Source organism: Protopterus annectens, chromosome 3.part0 (genome assembly GCF_019279795.1).
Source record: "Protopterus annectens isolate FY-2018-M chromosome 3.part0, PAN1.0, whole genome shotgun sequence".
Lineage (NCBI taxonomy): Eukaryota > Metazoa > Chordata > Ceratodontiformes > Protopteridae > Protopterus > Protopterus annectens.
This window is the reverse complement of record NC_056731.1, coordinates 594,691,994-594,717,974: the sequence shown is the minus strand read 5'-3', so window position 1 is coordinate 594,717,974 and position 25,981 is coordinate 594,691,994. Positions and strand designations below refer to the sequence as shown.

The following is a 25,981-nucleotide window of genomic DNA, read 5'->3' as shown; positions in this document are numbered from 1 at the left end:
ACCCAGGGAGAACCCTCTGTTTTACTCCCTGATGAAGAATCAAACCCCCCCACATTGGAGAAGCATCACCAGAGGCCACCAGTACACTCTCTGGGTCACTTCCCGCAGGATGACCTGTCACATCTGCAAGGGGTTTTCCCTCTCAGCATCCCTGCAACACCTCTTGAGGCACAACCATTGAGTTCCCAGTCTTCAACAGGACTTTACCACTGCCCAGTGTGCCTCTAAATGCATGAAACACTCACTTACTTGCCCCTGGGAGAGGTGAGTGGGCCATTGTCCTTCAATCCTCCCCCTCCCTGCCTGGCTTCTCCAATGCTGGGGCTGCTAGTTGAACAGTGGTAACCTGGAATGTAGTCAGGAATCTGTCTCTGTACCACAGAACCAAGAGCTAATTTTATTTGAGTAAATTAACAAGAACTTTACAGTTTATACTATATTTTACAAATGTAGTGAAACAAAAATAATATGATAGAAATATCAGTCCAAACAAATTTTACTTCTAATGGGAAGTAGACAATATCAACCTTGAAAGCCAGTAAGTTGTACACTTGGCAGATGTACCTGTGAACCTATAAATTTATGACTATATCAATTTATCCCCTTTGTGGACATCTGTAATGATTTTTGAAAGTTAATATCCTAAATCTTACTGCAAATAGGCTGAAATGTTGCCTATCATGTGATTATTAGTTGAGTAATCCATTGATCTGATTTACCTGTGGAATAACTCTGTAGTAGAGATGTGACATCAAAAGTACTGCTTTCTAAGTTTATGAAAATCATGCCTCTGTTACCATATAAAATGCATTGCCTATGCTTCTGTTTAATCACTTAGGTAAATTAAAACCTACAGTTTCTTAACCTCATCTGATGACTGACCAATTGATCTTGATGTTTCTGAAAGTAAAAGACATGTTTGTTTGATCTGTCTGTTCTGGTGGAGCCTAAAAGGCATGATGGTTTCATTACTGTTCCAGATGTGTTACCCTCATGTTGATGTTGTGTTTTAACTGACAACACCAACTGGTAGGTAATGGCATGAATATTATTTTAAAGATGTTATAAATAATACATGACCTGTTCAATTTGCCTTATGAGGTAATTTCTTGATCTTCATACCATTCAAAGACTATACAATCTTGCTCTTGCCGTACACCCAGCACCATCTCGCCTCACTTACATCATCAGGCAGAATAGTTTAAACTGTGGTGGGAGACTGCAACACTGGATCAGACTTACACCTTCCAACTCACAACTGAGTTAGGAAATGTTTGAGGGCTGACAAGGCACCGATAACTGTAATACCCTGGTTATGGTATATTGTGAAAACAGCAGTGTGTGTCCTGCCTTTTATGGATAAGGCAAACCAGCTTCCACAGCTAGCTGTGTATGCATGAAGCAGAACACGTTGTGTTCAGAGAGCTAGATGTGTGAATAAATTAAGGCAATCATTTAGTGCTGTAGTAACTTCTAAAAAAGTTGACCCTACTTTTGTGAAAATGGATGTATGATGCAAGATGGGCATAGGAAAATATGGGAACAACATTTTGTAGTGGTCGGATGTATCGTAAGATGGGTAAAGCCCCCCAGAAATTATATGTGAAAAATCCGCTGTTACTACAGAAAAATGTCTGCTGATGTATTCCAGAAAAGTGATAAGTCCTGTTGAGAAGGACTTTTGAATAAAGGCAAACAAACTCTTTAGGAGTTTAGTTTCAACTTACTTCATGTGAAAGCCCATTCATTTTCTGTGAAACTGTCAACCTTTGAGTGCTAAAATTATATACAGAATAGACTTGATAATGGTGTCCAGATATATGCTTTCCAAGATGTGATTACCAGCTTAACATTGCTGTATTTTATATAACCAAAAAAAAAAAAAAAAAAAAAAAGAGTACAGAATGGTACTTAGCTGTGCCCTTTTTAAAGCATATAAATACCCATGCCCTTCTCTGTCTCTCTTAAGTTAGCAAAAATTTGTTGTACACTGCCAATACAGAAATGGTGTGCTCACACCTGAACTTAAATTTGAATCATCATGAAATGGTCCTTAACCATTGAGTGCCGTAGTATAACAATTTGGTAGGGAAAGGTGAAATGTCAGTGTATTCAGCTGGCTAGGATACTGATTAACTCAGTGTTCTCTGTCCATTGTGGGAGCCCTTAGTGATGTACTGGAAAGACATTCATATGCTCCTGTAATGCCTGCTCTGTAAATAAAAGCACTCTATTTCTTGTATGTCACAAACCTGCTAGTAGTAAGAAAAAATAATCATCTAAATCTACTGGCTCATCACAGAAAAAAATTCTAAGGCATCTGTAAACATCTCATCCATCATAAACTGCGGAATATCAACAAGACTAATTCACGCCTCTGTGATGTAGTGCGGAGACAGGACAATCATCTTTTACTATCAAACCATTGTATATTTTCTGATCTCACCCTTCCCCATACCATAGGTATCCCAGAATGCAATGTGTGAAACATATAAAATGCTGTTATTAGACAAGTACAGTGACCCATCATCCCTTAGGTGCTTACCTTGTCTTTGTAGAGTAGCAGCTTAAAACAACAGGACTGTTGTACATGTAGTCTGTTATTGTTGTAGATTTCAGTGCATAAAACCCTCTGTGTACTCATATAGTCAGCTGCTACTGACAAGAGACATTGTTCCACTCGGTATGCATATAGAACTGTACAAAATATCTGTTTCTGCTCATTTCAGTTGGTACAAAATGTTACTTAAGTTCTTGAGTGTGCTAATGTTCAGGAATCTATGGCTCTTGGGTTTTACTTCTCGTGTCGATGTATGACTGATAAAATCTTTAAATTGTCATGTGCTTAGTGCTTAGAATAACTGGAAATTAGCAGAAGTAGTGTAAATCAAATGATGTGCCCTAATTTCCTTTTGAATAGCATTGCATCTTTCTGTTTAATTGTGTACCCTTTGTATCCAGGGACTTCTCATTCCCCAGATTTAGTTGCTCTTTGTTCTTCTTCCAAATACTTATTTCCTTCTCCACTGTTTTGCATAAGCATGCAAGTCATCGCATCGCAAACTTTCCTGCTTCCTTGTAGCCACACTAGAACTAACACCTCACAGCCATCTCCTCATATGTCTGCTACTGATTCTACATTAGTAACAGCCATGTTGTCTGTTTTAATATCAAAAAATACCTCTGTTTTGCCCATTGTGTACATTCTAATTAGCAAGCTGTTCATAGGTACAGGATAGTCTCTGTGTCCCCAAAAAGTGTTGTTGTTTGAGTTTAGTGCTAAATAATAACTAATTGTATAAACTTATATTTGTCTGACCGTAGCAGCTGTGATTTTATAAAATTATCTTTGTCTAACTATAATGGTTCTAGTATCATGGTTAACATTGTCTGTTATGGTGAGCAAGAGTTCTTAGTCATGTTTCCTTCCTTCCTTTCAAAAGGTCATTGCATTTTGTTTATACGTAATGTCTCATTTTAACATATCCCAAATTTGTTCTTACATCTTCAAAATCATACCAAGGACTATACATGACATTTTCAAATCACAATATGTAAATGAATGATTGAATCACAGAATATGTAAATGAATGATCGAATCACAGAATATGTAAATTAATGATCGAATCACTGAATATGTAAATGAATGATCGAATCACAGAATATGTAAATGAATGATCGAATCACAGAATATGTAAATGAATGATCGAATCACAGAATATGTAAATGAATGATCGAATCACTGAATATGTAAATGAATGATCGAATCACAGAATATGTAAATGAATGATTGAATCACAGAATATGTAAATGAATGATCGAATCACAGAATATGTAAATTAATGATTGAATCACTGAATATGTAAATGAATGATCGAATCACTGAATATGTAAATGAATGATCGAATCACAGAATATGTAAATGAATGATTGAATCACTGAATATGTAAATGAATGATTGAATCACAGAATATGGAAATAAACGATGGTTGAATACTTATCCCTCACTTCATACCATACTGCTAATATCAGTATTAACTACTGAGCAAAAATACAGGGTTTTAAATAGACTGGCTTTTTGGCACCTTCAGAAAAGGCTGCATGCAGCTAACTAGAATAGCAAAATCTCTGTATGTCATGAAGTTTAAGAAAATTATTTTGAGTTGATTTCAGTCAATTCCCACTTTAGCTGCTTGATGAACAACTGCATTATTGGTTGCATACAGGCAGCATGCTAAAGCAACCACCAGGGGTAGACTCTGTGAACCCAGTAAGTGCCTCTTTCTTTGGCACTAAAGGTATGCATGCTAAAGCAGCCACAAGGGATAGACTGCGTGAACCCAGTAAGTGCCCCCTTTCTTTGGCACTAAAGGTATGCATGCTAAAGCAACCACCAGGGATAAACTGTGAACCCAGCAAGTGCCCCTTTCTTTGACACTAAAGGTACGCATGCTAAGCCAACCACCAAGGAAAGACTGCATGAACCCAGTAAGTGCCCACTTTCTTTGGCACTAAAGGTACACATGCTAAAACAACCACCAGGGATAGACTAAGTGAACCCAGTAAGTACCCCCTTTGTTTGGCACTAAAGGTACGCATGCTAAAGCAACCAGCAAGGGATAAACTGTGTGAACCGAATAAGTGCTCCCTTTCTTTGACACTAAAGGTACAATTAAAGCAGTTTAATTTTTAGCCTGATAAGTTATAGTCTGATTATGCCTGCATGCAAATATCCCAAGCTGATTTTTAGAGCTACCCCATCCTTTCAGTGTTGCTGATTCCTTGCTAGTTTGCCCCAGTGAGCCTTCTTCACATACAGTACAATACTTCTATGTGTATGGCTTGCCATGAAGATTCAGCAGCTATCTGCTGTGAGTTTAGTTTACCCCCTGTTATTGAACTTTGTGACTTTAGACAGCTCAGGGCTACTGAGTATATTTCAGTACACTGGGGTGAGTGAGTAGGGTATTATCTGACTGTAATAACCACACCAATGGCTAGATGTGAGAAGAACCCTGCATTTTAAAACACTGCCCTTCCTCATCTATATTTTGCATTCTGCCTGTCTGCCTTCTAGCAGGATAACTGTTGTTGGCTTCAAAGACTTGCCCTTCCCCGTCCATATTTTGCATTCTGCCTGTCTGCCTTCTAGCAGGATAACTGCTGTTGGCTTCAAAGACTTATAAAATCTTTGTTTTTTTTTTTTTTTTTTGTTTTTTTTTAAGGGCAAGGGTAATATTCTTGAATGGTGTCTGAAAATGATGTGTTACTGTGGACTACTAGATCACCCTGAGGTGTTTGGAAGCCATATGTTACAGACAGAGGGCCTCATTCCTCTGGACAGTCCAATATTACCAAATAACCCTGAAGGATATTATTATTGTTAAAATAGATAATCGTATTGCTATTTTATAATGTTTTTATCATTTATTTTTATGTACATATATGTTGATTTTTTGAAGTAAAAATAGCTGCTTTGCTGTAAGGGAAGTACTGTTATAGTCCTTAAATTGGAATTTTGAAGGCTGATGGTTTGGTCTGTTATTATTTTGGGTAACCCTGTTCCCAGCACTAAACCCAGTGGAGCACCCAAATGTAGATTTACCCATTCAGATGTGTGACCACATAAAACGTTTTTCTTTCTTGACAGAACCACTTTACAATCCCTCATACCAATAATGGATTGACTTTGTAATTGGATTGGGTTATCAACAATTCCACTGTTTGGAATTAAGTTGTATGCTCTAGCAAAGTGTAGGTAAGCAGCAGGAAATTATATGTACATATCTAAAGCATGACTGACAAGTTCATAGGAGTTCACTGTACTTATCAACATTGATCTAAGTTATAGACAAGCATGCCGAGAATAGTTAAAAGTTATCAGTTATAGATGTTAAATGTATAAATCTGTAGCTCCTAACCCAATCTGATGGGCCACATATAGACATTAAAATTAACTAAAATTAAATTTAGCAAAGGAGAGCTTCTTTACTCCGGAACTATTGCTTCTTGAAGCAAGGAATTATAGTTTGCAGAGAGGTACCAATAATGCATGTTTCATCAAGTATAGTAGTTTACCAGGTATCAGATCAGGGACAATACTATAGGTAGCTTTTTTATTGGCTCATGCTACAGGAAGGTATTAACTTGGATAGATTTATGTACCAAGTCTTCAAATATAACTGGTTACTGACAATCAGATAAGTCAGAAGAACATGACAGTGGAGCATCATTTTTAGCCTGATACTGTCCGGCATGGGTGTTAAGAACATCAGCTATCACATTTAAACCTTTAATCCACCCCTTTGAAAGTTTTAAATGAGTCCCTCCAATGGGGCTGTGGAACTTTATTGGTACTTAACTTCCAGTGGTTGTAACTGTCAGGGTTAATAAATAAGTGAAAGTTTCGAACTACTTAACACAAACTGACCTTTACACTTGTAACATTTATTTGAGTCTAGATTATGTTTTGAGATGGTAACTTTCTTTGTCAAGTACTTTTTTTCAGCTGTAACTTAGATGTATGTGGTCTGTTCTGGAGTCATATTCAAGTATTCTTGCAGGCTTTATGGAATGATAGTTCCTGGTTACCAGATAGTTAACTACTCCTCTTTTATTGTGCATCTCTGACAAACAGCATTAACTAGCATGGATTCTGTCAGCTGTAGAAAAAAATGCTATTACTGCACATTGGAAGTATTTAAGTAACATTGGTTTGAATAGTGGATGTCACTGGTGTGAAGCATTTACTTGAAAGATGTGTTTACGTTATGACTGAGACATAATTATCAAAGCAGTGATTTTTAAACACTAATGCAAAGTGATCATGCTATTGGACAAATATTGAGTAGATATCATTAAAGGACAACAGTGGCATTCTGTTATTAAATGCTCAACTTCTCTGTCTTTTGTCTCCCTATTTACAGTTCCTGCTATGAATAAACAACAATACAGCATTTAAAATATTTTAAATTGACTATGTATTATTTAATTATTATTTCTTTGTCATTTGTTAACTGGGTTAGTCCAGCTGAGCCAAGGGCCCATTTTCAATGGAGACCTGAGGAGAAAAGTTCCAGTAAAAAAAATACAGGACATTAACAAGCATTCATTCAAAGAGCAAGAAAATTACAAAGTTATATCATACATTCATAGGCAAGAAAAAATAGCATTTAAAAGCAAGAATAATTACATTGTTATATCATTGCACATATTTACAGTAACAGTAGTTATATGAAAAGTTAAATACAGAAATAAAAAGCTGAGTGAAATACAGAGTTAGGTTCATGCTAGTAAAATTATAGTATTACAACAATCGGAGCAAAATGGGTAATAAATGCATGAATAGTGTTACAATTACAGAGAGTGCAAGTCTTGGAAGGTGGCTAGTTTAAGAGTAATGAGTGATATAGAGAGGTGGAGGGTGTAAGAAGTGGTATAGAGAGGTGGGGGGTATTGAGTAAGGTCCTGGCATGGGCAAGAGCTAGAATTCAGAAGGTAGTTTTTAAGTTCACTTCTGAAATGGATTATATAATTGATGTTGTAAATATTTGCTGGGAGGTTGTTCCAGGCTTGGGGCACTGTGCTTTTATCTAGAAGTTTACCAGTGTTTTTGTTGGTTTTATAAATATTAAGAAGGTATTGATCTGAGCTGCAAAGACTTCGACAGGTGGTGTAGATGAATATGAGCGTGAAGAGAGCAGGACATGCTGAAGTTTTTAGTAAGGTGTTTGAACTGAAACCAGGTAAGAAGAAGAAGCTGGAGGAACTCAAGCCATTGAAGCTGTTTTAAAGCAAGGTAGTGATGGGATTTATATGGCTGATTGCTGGCAAATCGAGCAATGTTGTTATAAGTTTGCTCCAGTTTTTTTTTTTTTTTATTAGGGTAGACTTTTCAAATGTGAGTATAGGAGAGATGTATGGAAAACAAGGTAGGAAGAAAGCCTGAGCTAGAAAGGGTTTGGAATTAGAGGTAAGGAATTTTTTGTTTCTATAGACTTGACCCATTTTTTGATTTGTCTTTTTAATTACAGTGTTGAATATGGAGGTCAAATTTTAATTGGGCATCAATTATAATACCCAGATGTTTAGTGTGAGAATCATCTTTGATAAGGGTATTGTCATGTGATGAGATGAAAACGGTGGTTTTAGGGTGGGAGAGTGATTTTAGGGAGGAAAAGGAGGAGTTTGTTTTTCAGGGTGTAGGATGAGCTGGTTATCAGTTAGCTGTTCAATGTTGTAAAATGTGTTTTGAGTAATTGAGTGGAAGTGAGAGATGGTATTAGAGCAGGAGATGAGGGTAGAGTCATCTGCATATTGCGTCAGGGAGGAGGTGGTGCAGGAAAGATGGAAGCCATTTATGAAGATGTTGAAAAGGAGAGGTACCAGGATAGAACCCTTGGAGATGCCGGTCTGGATGGGTAAGAAAGGGGAGCAGGTAGAAAGCCATCTGACTGACTGTAGTCTATTTGAAAGGTAGTTAGAGAAACAGAGAATAGCAGAGGAGAAAAGGTTTAGATCATCTAGTTTAGTTAGTAGTTCAGAGTGAGACACTGTGTCAAAAGCTTTTGAGATGTCAAGGAAAAGACATGACACCAGTAGAATTTTGTCTCTGGCCTCTGCTACAGTATGTGTAAAAGACAGAAGGGTGGTGGATGTGCTGTGGTTTGGCTTGAAGCCATGTTGAGTAGGGGTCAGAAGGTTTTTATCAATTAGATAGTTCAGAAGCTGTTTGTGTATGCATTTGTCCAGAATTTGAGAGTGGCAAGAGAATGGCTATGGGTCTATAATTTGATGGATGGGTGGAGTTACCTCCTTTGTGTAATGGTATGGTGTAGAAAAATTTCCAGATGTCAGGGACAGTAGATTCTTGGATTGATGTATTTATGACTATAGAGACAGGGTAGGCTATCGAGTGAGTTGCGAGTTTAAGAAAGGGGGGTTAGCAGAGGGAGAGCATGGTTTTAGTTTTAGTAGAAAAGATTTTATAAAAGCAGTGGGGACAGGATTTAGAGAGAAAGGGGTGGTATTTGTAGTGTTAGGTGTGGTGGTTGGAAGATTTTTACTTTGGTGTGCTTGAGTCAGTTAGATTCAATGAAATAAGAGTGTAATAGAGTGGCAGTTTCTTGAGGAGTATTGTTGGGATAGGAGTTTGGGGTAATGGGTCTTCCAGGGTGTAGGATCTTGTTAATAGTGGACCAGAATTTTTTACGGTTAGAGTTGTGGGTCAGTTAGTCATCATAGTAGAATTTTTTGTCTTTGTTAATATACATTTTTGTGAGATTTCTGAGCTCTTTATATTTTTGGAGTACCACAATAGATTAAGTTTTTAGCCAAAGTTTCCAGGTGCTATCCCAATTTTTCATAAGAGTGAGGATGTCCGTAGACAGACAAGGAGTATGGGTTGTTTTAATCCTAACTTTCCTTAGTGGTGCTAGGGTGTTAAGGCCAATGAATACAGGTAGTTTTCTGGCTAATTCCCTCCCCAAACTGACATCACCACAACCGTCCTAAAAACCCACCCATGCTGTGATGTCAGACCTCCTTGGTCCTTCCCCTACTCATACAGAAAGTAAAGTCTAGAACAAGGAAACCTTACATGATTCAAGTCTCCTGCTGTGAGTTGTCAATCACAGCAGGTAACAGCTCAAATTGCCCTTAGCACTTTAACAGCTAGGGGCGTTATGTGTGAAGGGGATGGGAGATGAGTAAAAGTAGTAAAATTCGAGCTTTACAAAAGACTGCAACTTAGCCATTCTAAAAAGAAGCAGCAGTACAAAGCACTTTGAAAGTTGGTTATGTGGCATATACACTGTTTGTGTTTTAGTCATTGAATGGCATGAAATGTTACTTTGACTGAAAGACAACAGTATATGCATGTAAAATTAATGCAGTGACAGGAGCTTTAGAAAGAAAGAAGCCTGCATGATATATTTTTTTACAGACCAGCATTGCATTGTGGAATACCTAGATACAGACTAAAAAAATCAGGGTCACTTCAAGATGCTAGACCCCATGAGGACAGAAATTATGTATAAAAATATTTATAGAAACTTGAAGAAAGAACCAGAGTGGTGTTAAAATGCAGGAAACACCAAACCATGAAAAAATAAAATGTCTGTGGGTGTGGTTCTCCTTTAATAACCTTATCTTTGTATAGTTAATGATTCATTATATGGTTGCACCCAGCCCAAAAGTTCTCTGTAATTGACAAATTAGAATGAAATCTGTACAAAGAAGGAATGCCAAGGAGAAGCGGTCCAAAAAAGAAAAAGTTTTTTCACCAAAAAAATGATGCTGCTACAAAAAAATGCGTTTTTTCGTCCTCCATGGACTTCATCAGATGCAGTAAAAACTGTTGATTTTTTATATGCACTTAACCCCTTAACCATAAAATTAAATTATTAAATTAAATAGTTATAAAAAAATTAAATTAAAAAACTCATGTATTTAGATAGTGTAAATCATAAACTTTATTAATTTAAATTATTATGTTGTCTTAAAATACTAAAATGTAAAGTAGTACTTTGCTTTTTCAAGTTTATTAGGTTATTTGTTACATGAAAAGAAACTTCATTGTGAATACATTTAATTTTCAGATATAATGCCACCTGGTGGCTATATGGATAACTGTTATTGGACTCACAATTAAAAGTAACTTTGCCATTTATCAGAGCTGTCTACTTACTAAAAAAACTCTCTTTTTTTATAATATATTACACATTTGGTGCAGAACTACATTTGTAAATGCCTGTCCTGTGCCGAATTTGATCTCACCTACTTTGCTTGTTTTTGTTGTTCCCTTTTCCAAAATGTGCTTAATGTTTTATCCCTGAGTCCTTTTTAAATCTGTCAATAAATTAAATTTCTCTCCTTTTTGAAACCTTTCTTTTTTTTATATTTAAAGCATTATATTCCAACACTAGAGCTTGTTTGTTGGAAATGTCCCATTTTTGTTTGGTGTTATTTTGTTCTATTTCTTTGGTTTAAATCTTCCTTTTACTACCTACCAGGACCTCTTTTTTTTTTCGACAAAAAAAATTTTTTGGGATAACCCCCAGAAACATACCACTTAAAAACTCACATCTATTCAAAATCAGAGTCCAAGCTGGACATTCTTGAACTTCACAAATTTTTTTAAACGAAATAGGGTGCCCACTGTCAAAGTGCAAAGAAAATTAACAGGACTTCTTCCTATACCCCCTGGTTTCAAAAAAGATTTTTCTTTTTTTTTCATAACATCTAAATATGAAATCTTCTCATAATAAGATGAGGTGTAGGTAAATAAAGGAAAGTAGTAGTTAGTTCCCTATATATAATGAATTTCCTCAGTTTTTTTTTACCTTCCCTTCAAAAATTATAATATCATCTAAAACCTCTTGTACACAGTACAGTAACTAATGTGTACTGTTTAAAAAAATATCTTTCCTCCTCCCAGTTTGCAAGAACCAAGTTTTAAAGTAGAAACACAAACTCCATCGCATACCCTTGAATCTGTTTTATTCCTTAATATTATGTCCATTAAGCTAGTGCTTACTATCTTGTCATCATGTTCTTGGGGGTATTTGGTTCCTGTTCAAATTGCATTTATATCCTCATTGGAAAATAAAATTTCAAGGTTCATTTTCCTTAGGAAAATTTTCAAATATCCCTTCTCCTATTTTTCCTAAATCTTTATCTAAAATCTATAGCAAAATGTATTCCTAATATATTCCTATTCCTATAAACTTTTTTTACCTAAACTAGCCCTTAAAATTAATAACTTTAAATTTATTTTTATTAATTATTAAAATATTATTAAAATTTGTGTTGTGTGGTTTTTGGTTTAGGGTAACTGTTTTCACTTTCATAATTCTTAATGTCTCTTCTTAGTTTGTCTTTTTCCTTTCATTCTTCCTTTCAAATTCCTTACATATTTACCATTTTTTAATTTTTTTCTGCTTTTGCTTTTCCACTGCCTTTTTTGTTCATCATCATCCTTGATGTGATGATGTAATAATAATGATCTGTTGTTACAACATTTCCAAAAATCACATTCCTCATCAATAATACATTTGATAATTTCAAGACCACAATTATTAAACACATCTATTTAACTTCTTGTGAAATAAGGACCCTATTTGCAACCAATCATAAATTCCATTTAATTAAATAGTTAATAAATTAATTAAATTAAATTTAAAATTATTATGTTGTCTTAAATACTAAAATGTAAAAAGTACTCTGCTATTTCAAGTTTATTCAGGTTATTTTAGAATGAAATGTTTCATTACAACATTACTGGCATACAAGGTAAAGAGTTCATTGGACATTTAAACAATGTTTGAAGATTTTTCCTCTTGTGCAACACATAGTGAAAGTTCCTGTGAAGTAATTTAACAGTCCTTCACGATCCTGCAGGAATTCATGCACCAAATTGTGAAAGTACTTAAAATGATTATAGATTTTATTCATGTTGACAAATAATTTGCTTAAGGGCTCTCTACCGTATTAATCCCCATCATTCCTGCCATATCCTCTCCCATTATTTATTTCTTTGAAACTAGATAAAACTGTACAGTGTGTGTGTGTGATGTATGCATGTGTATGTGTGTGTGTGTGTGTGTGTGTGTGTGTGTGTGTGTGTGTGTGTGTGTGTGTGTGTGTGTGTGTGTATATATGTGTATATATATATATATATATATATATATATATATATATATATATATATATATATATATATATATATATATATATATATATTCCAAAAATATGCATCTGGAGAGTTTCTCCCCAGGCCTGTGCTGAAAATAGGCTCTGTCCTAGTTGGCCTTTCCTGGTAAAACAAAACTGTTAAATAAATATATATTTTGATGCTATCTATATATATATATATATATATATATATATATATATATAGGTATAGATATACATAACGCGTCTACCTGAAAGGAACGAAAAACCACTTATCCAAAAATGAAAAGGCAGAGACAACAATTTATCTTCATTTGAATGACTCCTCACATGACCAACAATTTACCCAGGAAAAGGAGGCAGTTGGCCAACATTTGGAAGTTTGTCATTTTCCCCACTGTAGTGCGATCTCAGAGTTGGTATAATTAGTTGGGGGGGGGTGAAGGGTGCAGCCCCCCACATTGGGAGGATGTGGGTTTGAAGTGCTTCTATGTGGTTGCTTGTGATTGTTGGCTGACCACTTCCTTTCCCTCGGTAAATTCATGGTGTTGCGAGGAGTTGGTTAACTGACGATTTGATGTTTTCATCTCTGTCATGTCATCTTCGGGTATGTGGGTTTTCATTCTTTTCAAGTAAACCCGTAGACCTGTACATATACACATACTTATACATGCATAATATATATATATATATATATATATGTATACGTATATATATATATATATATATATATATGTATATATATATATATATATATATATATATATATAAGGTGTGTTTGTGTGTGCATGTGCTCTTGCCTAATTGGAAATATAGTAGCATCTGATTACAACTGGATATGAATAAAGCTAGAGCTGATCTTTAGAGTACAAAGATCAGGTTATTAATGAAGCATAAGTGGAGAGGGAATGTTTGTTACCTAGTTTGTGTAGGATCCTTAAATATGTGTACTTGGTGTAAATGACTTACTCCAGTTTAATATTGCTTTGTAAACAGGCGCTACACAAATCTAATTCAGTTACTATGATATTAAGTCCCATATTATATCTTTAAAAATCTTCAGATTTCATTGTCTTGCTTCATTTTGTACTTCATATTAATTATATTTTCTTAAATTAACATAATTATGTGCTTAAAAATTAAGACCTGTATTTGCATTTGTCTTTCTTACAAAGCACTTCAGGTGTCCTTTTTTTTTTTAAGTATTTATATCAGACTCATTGAAAACTGTAAAGTACATGAATAGGTAAACAGCAATAATTTCTTATTTTTTTTCAGATTTTAGTCAGGAGTACACAGACTCCACAGGCATAGACTTACATGAATTTCTTGTCAACACTTTGAAAAATAACCCCAGGTAGGTAAACATTGACATATGTTTCACAAACAAAAGAAAAGAAAAAGTAAATAAAATAATATAATTGCTATAATTCCATTTAATTTTTTAACAACAAAATTACTTATCCTAGACAAATGATGTAGTACTTTGGCAGAAAATGTTGAATATCTAGTGAGGATAAACATTTCATGTGAAAATGGTCTATTTAAGTGATCCCTTTTTGGGGATGGTGCATTTAATTTCTTATTACTTTTATTGATTACATCTTAATATTAACACAAACCACTTACTAAGATTCAGTTTACTGGCAGGATGCCATATTGTTAATGAAATATTAATTCTTCTGTCTGTTAATTTACTTCACTTGTGGGAGAAATTCTTATTCATATGCATAAACCTTTTAGAAGGGGTTATAAAGAATATGATATATTATTATCAATGCTGTAATCTAGGTTGAATAGTGATATTATGGAATGAACACCAGTGTTGAATAAAAGTAGGACAGAGGGTGATAGAGACCATGCTGGAAAATTCTGTATAATGCAAGATATGATTTCAAGTGAAGAGTGATTTCTGCTAAGGTTTGAATAGTATCAACATCCTGTATCCGATCATGCAGTAATCTGAAGCTATGGACATTTTCTGAGGTGAAAGATTCATTGAAACTACCAAAGAAATGAACTGTAATGTGCTAGGACAATCTCTTGTGTTATGGTGATGTGTACCATTTCCCAGTGTCTTTGTTGTATTGTAATACATGGGACAAAGAAGATCCTGAGTAAAGTACAAATGGAATTCTGAAAGAGTAATTTAGTGAATGCATGTATAAGGATCAAGAAACTATTAAATGACAGTGTCTTGAAGTTTCCAGTAACAGTAAAACAGATATATACGAGGCAGATATTCATACACATTATGAAGACGTATAATTTATTATTATTCTTTCACAGGGATAGAATGATGCTGTTGAAAATAGAACAGGAAATAATAGATTTCATTTGCGATAACAAGTAAGTCCTTGTTGGTATGCTTCCTCCTTGACTAATTATGCTCAGGAAAATCTGTTACTGGTAACTGTATTGTCAGCTGGTATGCAATGAACTGTTGAGCAATCTGAATCACTGATTGTAGTAACTGTAATGTCAGCTGGTATGCAATGAACTCTTGAACAATCTGAATCACTGATTGTAGTAACTGTAATGTCAGCTGGTATGCATTGAACTCTTGAGCAATCTGAATCACTGATTGTAGTAACCATAGCAATGCACACAGCAGTACTGTGTCTGGCCTTTAAATTCAAATGAAGCAAGTGTTCTGTAAACTTGAAATTGTTAGTTTTTTTTTTATTTTTATTGTATTTTTTTTACTAACTTTAGCTTGCTTGCTATAATCATTGTAATATGGGGAAATGCAGAATAAATAATTGTGTGCACTTGCTGATTCATACAAAGTACACCTTCCTTTTTTTACCAGATTTAGCTTATTATAATCATTAAATAAAGAAAAAAGCCACAGTGGACCAACCAGCAAGACAAATGAGTAACTTAAAATGTTTGAACCATGTATGTAAGTCAAATAAAAAAAACCTCTTAAAGGCTTAAAAGACTTTATTAAACATTAAGCACTTTTGCCCCTAAACTTTTTATTGGTACTTCTTCAGAATGTTAAAAGCATTTCAAATGAAATATTTTTATATAAAAAATAGTGCCGATAATCTAATTAAGAGCAAATTGTTTTAAAAGAACACTCATAGTAAAGGAATATTCCATAAATAAAAATATATAGTAACAAGTTAGAAATTCAGTAACATTAATTACACTTGTAAAACACCAGATGTTGTCTCTACTAAAAAATAATTACTAGGAATTTTTTAGTAGAGGCAACATGTGGTGTTTTACAAGTGTGATTAATGTTATTGAATTTTTAGCTTGTTAGTATATATTTTTATTTATAGAGTGTTCCTTTATCATGAAGTGTTCCTTTAAGACAGTTTGCTCTTAATTAGATTATTGGTACAATTTTTGTATAAAAGGGTTTCAATTGAAATGCTTTTAATGTTCTGAAGAAGTCATGTGATGAAAGGAAGTACTGCCAGCCTAACCAGCTGAAATTTTGTAAATAATAATGTCATTGATGAATATCAAAATGATTTATACAAGAAGTTTGTGTTACAAATGTATTAGAACTGTATATTAATATCAAACTGCTTGTACAGACATGTAGTGAAAAGGTATTTTGCAAAATTCTTGCATTTAAAATGGATCCACAGTGTGCCCTACTGGAAGAGAACAGAAATGTGCCCACACTATTGTAACTGTTTAAATGTATATATTTTAACAGTGGAAACTGGAATGCAGCAAAATAACTGAAATTAAATTACTTTATAGCTAGGCCATAAAGAATGGCATCTTTTCAGTGTAGGAAGAGACACAGTGTCTGCACTAGGAAACGTTCTGTATTGTCTTTAGGGTGAAGTAATTACTATCTTGAAAGCATGAAGGAATACAATTGTTTTATGACTTCCAGCACCTGCCAGAGATATGAGGAGAAGCCCCTGTATGTATACTTTTACAGGTAGATGCTAAATGCTACCAGCTGCCATCAATGGTTATTTTTCGCCTGGGGACTAGTAGCCAGAGGGTAAGAAGTGATGTCATTCTGCAAGCTGTCCCAGCAGTAATATTTTAGATATTAATTTGAGAAGTCTTTTAGTGAGACAGAGCATTCTGCATTCTGTCTTGGACCTGACAACAACTAGGAGTTCCATTCACTACCTCTGCCTTGCTCTATTAGTAAGTTCTTAGGTTATCGTAAGTATCCTAGATTCAGTCAGGAATATAGTGAAACTTAGTTTAGATATTTTTATTTATTTATTTGAGACTGTCCTGCAATGTTTTAAATATTTCCTGTGGTTTTTGAACTCTGATGTCACTGTGAATATATATTTAGTATTGTCTTGTTCTTTTATTATTTATTATTATTGCCTTGTTATTTTATTATTTATTATTAAGTATATTTAAACCTTTCATTGTGGCTGATCTGTGTAGAGCTATTTAAGTTTTGAGAGTACTTGCATATTTATTTGGTGCACTGTGTGGGACACTCCTAATAACCTTGCTCTTGGTCAAACTACCATTTGTAGCAAAAAAGTCACGAACACCAATCACAGGTTAAAATGCTGACAATGAGGCACCGACCAGGAATGCAGTAAAACACCATTTAATCCACAGATAACAAAACAGACTTCCTAAATTCGGTATTTACCATTTGTGTTAATATTACACAGTAAGATTGGACACCCTTTGTTAAGGGCCATAAGGTAGCTGGCAGGAGTGACTGGTGGCAGCAAAAACTACCTTATAGTTTGGGCAGAAGGGGGCATACCTAGTAACCCTGTGCCAGCCTTTCCCAGTCTGTGTGTGTATGTAAATCAAACCTCAGAGTGTGTGTGTCAGTTCCTTGGGCAGGGACACAAAGCACTGGTTGGACAGAGAAGTGTGCTGGAAGTCTTGGCTTGGTCACTCAGCTGAGATCTGAACTCTATAGCTGTACTAGTGGGGAGTCTTATTGGGGATCTGGAGAAAGGTAGAGGAACCAGCCCTGGACTGACCGTAGTCTCTGTGTGCTCTTAAGGGAAATTGCACTTGATGCAGAGAGCTGCATCTGGAAATACTATGTGTGTACTTGTTATCTTCCCAGTGAAGGTCCCCCACTGTTGCCAGTGGTGAGGATTGAGGCTCCTTGATTACTGGTTGGCAGTGGAGGTTTACCAAAGTCCCATAAAAAGTTTTGGGATGAAATTGCTTAACCTTTAATAAAGTGTTTAAGCCTTTTTTAAGAGGTTTTTTATTTGAGTTACATACTTGGTTAAAATGTTTTAAGTTACTCATTTGTCTTGCTGGTTGGTCCAGTGTGGCCTTTTCTTTATTTAATGGTCATTTTTAAGCCATTCTTTACGCTGTTTTATTTGAGCTTATTATAATCATTCCAATATAGGGAAATGCAGAGTAAATAATCTGATTCATATAGAGTACAGCATTGTTTTCTTACTGCATTTAGCTTATTGTAATCATCTTCTACATATTATCCTGTATCAATAATATGCAAGTATACTATAGTAACAAAGTTTTTATACATGCTGATATAATATGCTTTTGTAAGCATTCCTTAAAACCTGTGAGCAAGTTTTTATTCTTAGAAAAAAAGGTACAGGTAAGAAGTTGCTGTTTAAGGGCCTGGAAAAAAAATCTAACAAAATTATGTATTGAATATGAGAGAGCTGGTTATATTATAGCCATCTTCTGCAAGTTTACCAATGACTTATAGATTGTGCAACTAGACTTTGAGTTTCATTTGAGTTTCATTTCTCCATAAATATTTGAAAAGCATATGGAGAAATACATAAAATTGAAGCAAACGATAATTTTTCAAAGAGATATACTGGGGAAATATATCTTTATAGCATTAGAAACTTTAAAGGAAATATTCTATTAAATGTTAAGCAGAATATGGATTTTAACAGAGGGGGGAAATCTGTGGGATGCTAATGAGCTTCATCCTACAGTGTAAAGATTGATTCCTTCACTTTCTACATACATAATGGATAAATTAACAAATCATTTAACCAGGCACTGCTGTCCACTCATCTGTTTAACAATGTACAGTATGTGTGTATATATATATATATATATATATATATATATATATATATATATATGTATATAGGTTGTTTGTCTTTCGGCTTTTTCCTGGTAAGGACTCTGGTCCGCTAATGATTGGCAGTAGATTTTTACGAAACGCCGAGGTGCCAGCTCGATGCCCAACCTTCAACGAAGGCACACCCATTTACGCACGCATGTCTTTCGAATGCTACCCAACCATGGGGATGACATGCCGACTCCACACAGAAGGCACTCCCAAGCCAAGCCGAGAATCGAACGGGAGAACTTCTTGCTGCGAGGTAACAATGCTACCGCAGTATATATATATATATATATATATATATATATATATATATATATATGTGCACACAAGTTCTGGAAAGAGTTAGTTATTGGTGTTCTAAGTGTGCTTGTCTATGATTTAAGATTTAGTATGTTAAAAGTCTGCATTGTAAGCTGTTGGTGAAATGGGAGTCAGTCAAATGAGTTTTAGGTCAGTTGGGTGTTGGTCAAATGGGTGTCAGGTCTACTTTAGATTGCCTAAATCTTATTTGTGTGTGTGTGTGTGTGTGTGTGTGTGTGTGTGTGTGTGTGTGTGTGTGTGTGTGTGTGTGTGTGTGTGTGTGTATCTGTGTGTGTATATATATATATATATATATATATATATATATATATATATATATATGTGTGTGTGTGTGTGTGTGTGTATTCACAAGCCAGTGCATTTCTTTGTGCCAGTCCCAATCCCGTATAAATGGGGAGGGTTGCGTCAGGAAGGGCATCCAGCATAAACTTTTGCCAAATCATACATGCAGACAAAAGTACACATATACATACCAGATCAGTTGAGGCCCGGGTTAACAATGGCCGCCACCAGTACTGCTGGCCAACGGGGTGCTGGCGGAAATTGGGCCACTGTTGGCCGAAGGAGGAGAAGAGGCGGAAGGCATGGCCAAAGGCAGGTAAAGGCTAGGACTGTGATAGTGAGGGTCGGAACTTTGAATGTTGGCAGTATGACTGGTTTAGGGAGAGAGCTAGCTGATATGATGGACTGAAGGAAGGTTGGTATATTATGTGTGCAAGAGACGAGATGGAAGGGGAGCAAGGCTAGGTGTCTCGGAGGTAGGTTCAAATTGTTTTATCATGGTGTGGATGGGAGGAGAAATGGTGCAGGCATTCTCCTGAAGGAACAGTATACTAAGAGTGTTTTGGAGGTGAAAAGAGTGTCGGATAGAGTGATGTTTATGAAGCTGGAAATTGATGGTGTAATGATGAATGTTGTTAGTGCATATGCTCCACAAGTTGGGTGTGTGATGGATGAGAAAGAAAAATTTTGGAGTGAATTGGATGAAGTGGTGATGACTGTACCCAAGGGTGAGAGACTGGTGACTGGAGCAAATTTCAATGGGCATGTTTTTGAAGGGAATAGAGAAGATGAGGAAGTGATGGGTAGGTATGGTGTTAAGCAAAGGAATGCAGAAGGTCAGATGGTAGTGGATTTTGTGAAAAGGATGGACATGGCTGTGTTGAATACGTATTTTAACAAGAGGGAGGAGCATAGGGTGACATACAAGAGTGGAGGAAGATGCACACAGGTGGATTATATCTTATGTAGAAGGGCCAGTCTGAAGGAGATTGGAGACTGTAAAGTGGTGGCAGGGGAAAGTGTAGTTAGGCAGCATACGATGGTGGTTTGTAGGATGACATTGGTGATCAAGAAGAGGAGGATGAGTGTGAGGGCAGCACCAAGGATCAAATGGTGGAAATTGAATAATGGTAATTGTGAGATGATGTTCAGGGAAGAGTTAAGACAGGCACTGGGTGGCAGTGAAGAGTTACCGACTAGCTGGGTAACTACAGCTGAGCTAGTAAGAGAGATGGCTAGAAAGGTGCTTGGTGTGACATCTGGAAAGAGGAAGGAGGACAAGGAGACCTGGTGGTGGAATGAAGAAGTACAGGAGAGTATACAGAGAAAGAGGTTGGCGAAGAAGTGGGATTGTCAGAGAGATGAAGAAAGTAGACAAAAGTATAAGGAGATGAAGTGCATGGCAAAGAGAGAGGTGGCGAAGGTTAAGGATAAGGTGTGTGACGAGTTGTATAAAAGGTTGGACACTAAGGAGGGGGAAAAGTACCTGTACCGATTGGCTAGACAGAGTGACCGAGCTAGTAAAGATGTGCAGCAGGTAAGGGTGATAAAGGATAATGAGGGAAACATACTCACAAGTGAGGAGAGTGTGTTGAGCAGATGGAAAGAGTACTTTGAGGGGCTGATGAATGAAGAGAATGAGAGGGAGAGAAGGTTGGATGATGTGAGGATAGTGAATCATGAAGTGCAGAGGATTAACAAGGAGGAAGTAAGGATAGCTATGAAGAGGATGAAGAACAGAAAGGCTGTTGGTCCAGATGACATACCTGTGGAAGCATGGAGGTGTTTAGGTGAAATGGCAGTGGAGTTTTTAACCAGATTGTTTAATGAAATCTTGGAAAGTGAGAGGATGCCTGAGGAATGGAGAAAAAGTGTTTTGGTACCGATTTTTAAGAATAAGGGTGATGTGTGGAGCTGTAGCAACTACAGAGGGATTAAATTAATCAGTCACAGCATGAAGTTATGGGAAAGAGTAGTGGAAGCTAGGTTAAGAAGGGAAGTGATGATTAGTGATCAGTAGTATGGTTTCATCCCGGGAAAGAGCACTACAGATGCGATGTTTGCTTTGAGAGTGTTGATGGAGAAGTACAGAGAATGTCAAAAGGAGTTGCATTGTGTCTTTGTAGATTTAGAGAAAGCATATAACAGAGTGCCTAGAGAGGAGTTCTGGTATTGTATGAGGAAGTCGGGAGCGTCAGAGAAGTATGTAAGAGTGGTACAGGATATGTTCAAGGTAGTGTGACAGCGGTGTGGTCTGCGGTGGGATTGACGGATGCATTTAAGGTGGAGGTGGGATTACATCAAGGTTCAGCTCTGAGCCCTTTCTTATTTGTAATGGTGATGGACAGGTTCACAGACAAGATCAGACAGGAGTCCCAGTGGGCTATGATGTTTGCAGATGACATTATGATCTGTAGGGAGAGGGAACAGGTAGAGGAGACCCTGGAGAGGTGGAGATATGCTCTAGAGAGAAGAGGAATGAAGGTCAGCAGGACTAAGACAGAATATATTTGTGAATGAGAGGGAGGATAGAGGAATGGTGAGGATGCAGGGAGTAGAGGTGGCAAAGTTGGATGAGATAAATACATGGGATCTACAATTCAGAGTAATGGTGAGTGTGGAAGAGAGGTGAAGAAGAGAGTACAGGCAGGATGGAGTGGGTGGAGAAGAGTGTCAGGAGTGATTTGTGACAGACAAGTATCAGTAAGAGTGAAAGGAAAGGTCTACAAGAAGGCAGTGAGACCAGCTATGTTATATGGGTTGGAGACAGTGGTATTGACAAAAAGGCAGGAGTTAGAGCTGGATGTGGCAGAGTTAAAGATGTTAAGATTTGCACTGGGTGTGATGAGGGTGGACAGGATTAGTAATAAGTATATTAGAGGGTCAGCCCAGGTTGGAAGGTTTGGAGACAAAGCCAGAGAGACAAGATTATGTTGGTTTGGACATGTGCTGAGGAGGGATGCTGAGTATATTGGTAACAGGAAAAGAGGAAGGTCTAAGATAAGGTTTATGGATGTGGTGAGAGAGGACATGCAGGTGGTTGGTGTGACAGAGCAAGATTCTGAGGACAGGAAGACATGGAAGCAGTTGATCTGCTGTGGCAACCCCTGACGGGAGCAGCCGAAAGAAGAAGAAGATATATACATATATATATAAAATGTATGTGTGTGTGTATATACGTAAATATATATATAAATATATATATATATATATATATATATATACACACACACACACACACACACACACACACACACACACACACACACACACACACACACGCGCACACAGAGCGAGAGGGGTAACTTATTTCCTCTTCAGTTTAGCTTATAGAGTGTGTTGAGAAGTGTTTGCGGTTGTTCATTATTCATTTGCTTGATTTTGAAGTTTATGTAGAGAGATGTCATGTACATTTAAAGAAGCTTTCCTTTACTTGTATTCACATAAAGATTTCCAAGTAGTGAAGGTAATTTAAGTTGTTACCAAGCAAAATAATAATCTTTTAAATGGAAAGAAGATAGATAAAATTGTATTCCAAGAGAGTGGAGAGTGACTGCATTACATCACGCAAGAGCCCTGAAATATCCCACACACTGAACCACTGTACAGTTAATGTACTTAGTATAAAACATGCTTAAATGTGCAAGCCCAATGGCTTTTGACTTACTGGAATCTGGCATGATTGTGAGAGCTGTGATCTCTGTAGATAGAGAGAAAATGAGGAATAAGCATGTAACATTAATATCCCATTACAAAATTAAGTAAAATTTAAACTTGCATTACTTTTCATCATATAGGTTCATAGGTAGGTACTAGGCTATCTGCCCGAAGGCATTTATAAGCTTAGCCAGAATGTGTTGGCTTTCGCCACTCCCTTAGATTAGTTCCCTGTGCCTCTGTCCAGCAGAGCCACTGAAGTGATCCCCAGGGTAAATTTTCTGTTTCCCATCCACTCGTCAAGATTCCTCTTGAAGAGTGTTAGCAAGGAGCTTTGCCTAATGTAGAATGGAGTCTTGTTCCAAAGCATGAGAAGTCTCTGGGACAGGAATCTATCCCTCCAGCATGTCCTATTTATTGTTGTGGTGAGGTTTACATCTTTAGAGCATGTGGCTCGAGGGGATAAGGTTTTCTTTAGGTGGAGCATGTCCATCAAATCTGGGTTGGACATGGCCTTGTATGTCAGGCAGAGATCACCTCTGAGTAGCCGATATGCAACCGAGTACAGCTGGAGTTTCTTCAGTTGAGCTGCATAGGGCATCTGTTTGAGGCCAGTGATCCTCTTGGTGAGGTATTTCTGTGGTCTTTCCAGCTGTTGCAGGTGTCTTGTAAGGTACATCCCAAATGGGGCGTTGTACTCCATGATGGGTCTGATGAGTGATTGAGTAGTGGGGCACAATGACCTCTTTTGATCTGGATGTGAACCCTTTTGTGATTAGGTGGGCCACGTAGAAGGATTTTTTAACCACTTTGGCAATGTGATTACCAAAGGAGAGATTACTATCTACTTTGGTCCCCAGATCCCTTATTACTTCTTCTGTATTTAGGGGACTACAACCTATGTGGTAGTTTGTGGGTACTTTGTTTTTTCCAAAGGGGAAGACTATGCACTTTTTGGCATTTAGCTTGAGGCCATGATTTGACATCAGGTATCCGTCTCAGTGAGACCCTTTTGGAGGATGTCTGTGTCAGCCAGTGAGTCAGTTCTAGCCCCTAGTTTGCAGTCATCTGCGAACTTGGTCAGCCATAGTCCTCCTGTGCTTGCCTGTACCTCTGAGAAATATATGCTGAACAGGAGAGGTCCTAGGACTGAGCCCTGGGGAACGCCACTTGTAACCGGGCCATAATTTGCAGTCATCTATGAAACTGGTCAGCCATAGTCCTCCTGTGCTTGCTTGTACCTCTGAGAAGTATATGCTGAACAGGAGGGGTCCTAGGACTGAGCCCTGGGGAACACCACTTGTAACCGGTTTAGAGTCAGACCTAGCTCCCGCAACTCTCACCATATAGGTTCTGTCCGTGAGCCAGTTGGCAACCCATCTTGTGACATAGGGGTTTATGTTCAGGCTGATAATGGGGAATGGTGTCGAAGGCCTTTGCAAGGTCTAGGTAGGCTGTGTATACCACCTTTCCCTTGTGTATAGCCTTGGTAACTGTCTCATAGAAGTCCACCAGGTTTAGGAGGCATGATCTGCCCTTAAAGCCGAACTGGGTAGGGTCCAGTGTTTGGAGGTTCCCAATGTCTCTGTTAATGGGTTCCATGATGATGTGCTCCATAGCCTTGCAGACCAAGCTAGTCAGGCTTATAGGGCGATAGTTTCTGGGGTTTGTTGTGGCTCCGCCATTGTGGATCGGAATAACCATTGCTGTGCGCCACTGTATGGGTATGTAGCTTGTGGAGAGGCTGTGTTTGAACAGTTTGTTTAGGTGAGGGGTTAGTTTGTCTTTGAGCTCATGTAGGACGCAGCATGGGACACCGTCCGGTCCCATTGATGCTGTGTTTTTGGCTTTGGAGAGGGCTGTTTTAACCTGTGTGTCTGTGATTTCAGGGGCTCTACATTCTTCTGGTATGGTTATGGGCCCTTTTGGGGCTAAGAGGGTGGTGAAGTTTGCACTGAACCTGTTTGCCAGGATGATGGCGATATCAGTCGGTTCAGTGTATTTTGTGCCATTTTGCACTAACTCTGAGCAGATCTGAGCATTGCCACTTAGATTCTTGACATAGCTAAAGAATGCCTTGTGGTTATCTTTGGAGTCCTTGGCAATTTTTTTTCAAAGCTTGTCTTGGATAATTTTATGAGGGATTGTAGTTTCTTGCTGATACTGATCAGGGATGTCTTCCCTTCTTGGGATTTTACTCTTTTCTGTACTAGTTTCCTTCTCCTATTGTATAGCTTGTTTATGGCAGGAGTCCACCAGACTGGTTTCCTTTTCTTGGAGGAGTGAGTATTGGTTTTGCTTGTGATAGCATGATCTGTGCATTCTTGTAGGTGCCTGTAGAGTGCATTAGTAAAGGATTTTGCAGTTTGGACAGCGTTATCCTTTAGCATGGGGTCTTTGAAGTGAAGTTTGCTTTTGAAAAGTTTTTCACTGTGGTTTCCTTGTCCAGAATGTGGATATCCAAAGTGATTTGTTTATGGTCAGATCTAACCAGGGAGGGGTTGACTTCTGGTGTGGAACACTGGTTGCCCATGTTTGTGATCACCAGGTCCAATATGTTGTCACCTCTGTTGGGAGTGTTGACCAGTTGATCCAGGGTGTTTGAGTTTATAGATTCTACGAAATGTTGGGTAAGGGAGTTAGTACTTGAGTAGTTCTCCCAGTTAATGTTTGGGCAATTGAAATCACCCAATATTAGGGTGTTTGGTAGGACCTTTATGTTTCTCAGTGTTTCCAGAAATGCGGAATGGGGGTCCTGGGACATGGTGGGTATAGCAAGCTACAATTTGAATTGCAGTTTTGCCTGTTAGTCGCACGTGGATGATCTCTGAAGCATCGTGCTGTGCTACTAACCTGGAGGTGTGGGTATCCTTGATGAATATGGATACGCCCCCGCCTTTTGTATTTTGGTCTGAGTTCTATGGCCAAAATGTATGGTATGAGTTGTAGCCTGGTAGTGCTGGGGTGCTCTTTGGAGCCTGAAACCAGGTTTCTGTTACTGCACAT

General features: G+C 37.3%; 1 protein-coding gene across 13 annotated transcripts in view; it reads left to right on the top strand.

Annotated features, from left to right (window-relative positions):
* The window catches only part of ARPP21 (cAMP regulated phosphoprotein 21), a 1,402,215-nt gene that overhangs the window by 494,959 nt on the left and 881,275 nt on the right, over nucleotides 1-25,981 (top strand). For all 13 annotated transcript variants that reach the window (XM_044065000.1, XM_044064996.1, XM_044064997.1 and 10 more), the window contains 2 exons: nucleotides 13,951-14,029; nucleotides 14,962-15,021. In XM_044065000.1, the coding sequence (XP_043920935.1) occupies nucleotides 13,951-14,029; nucleotides 14,962-15,021 (139 nt within the window). The remainder of the gene's footprint in view (nucleotides 1-13,950; nucleotides 14,030-14,961; nucleotides 15,022-25,981) is intronic.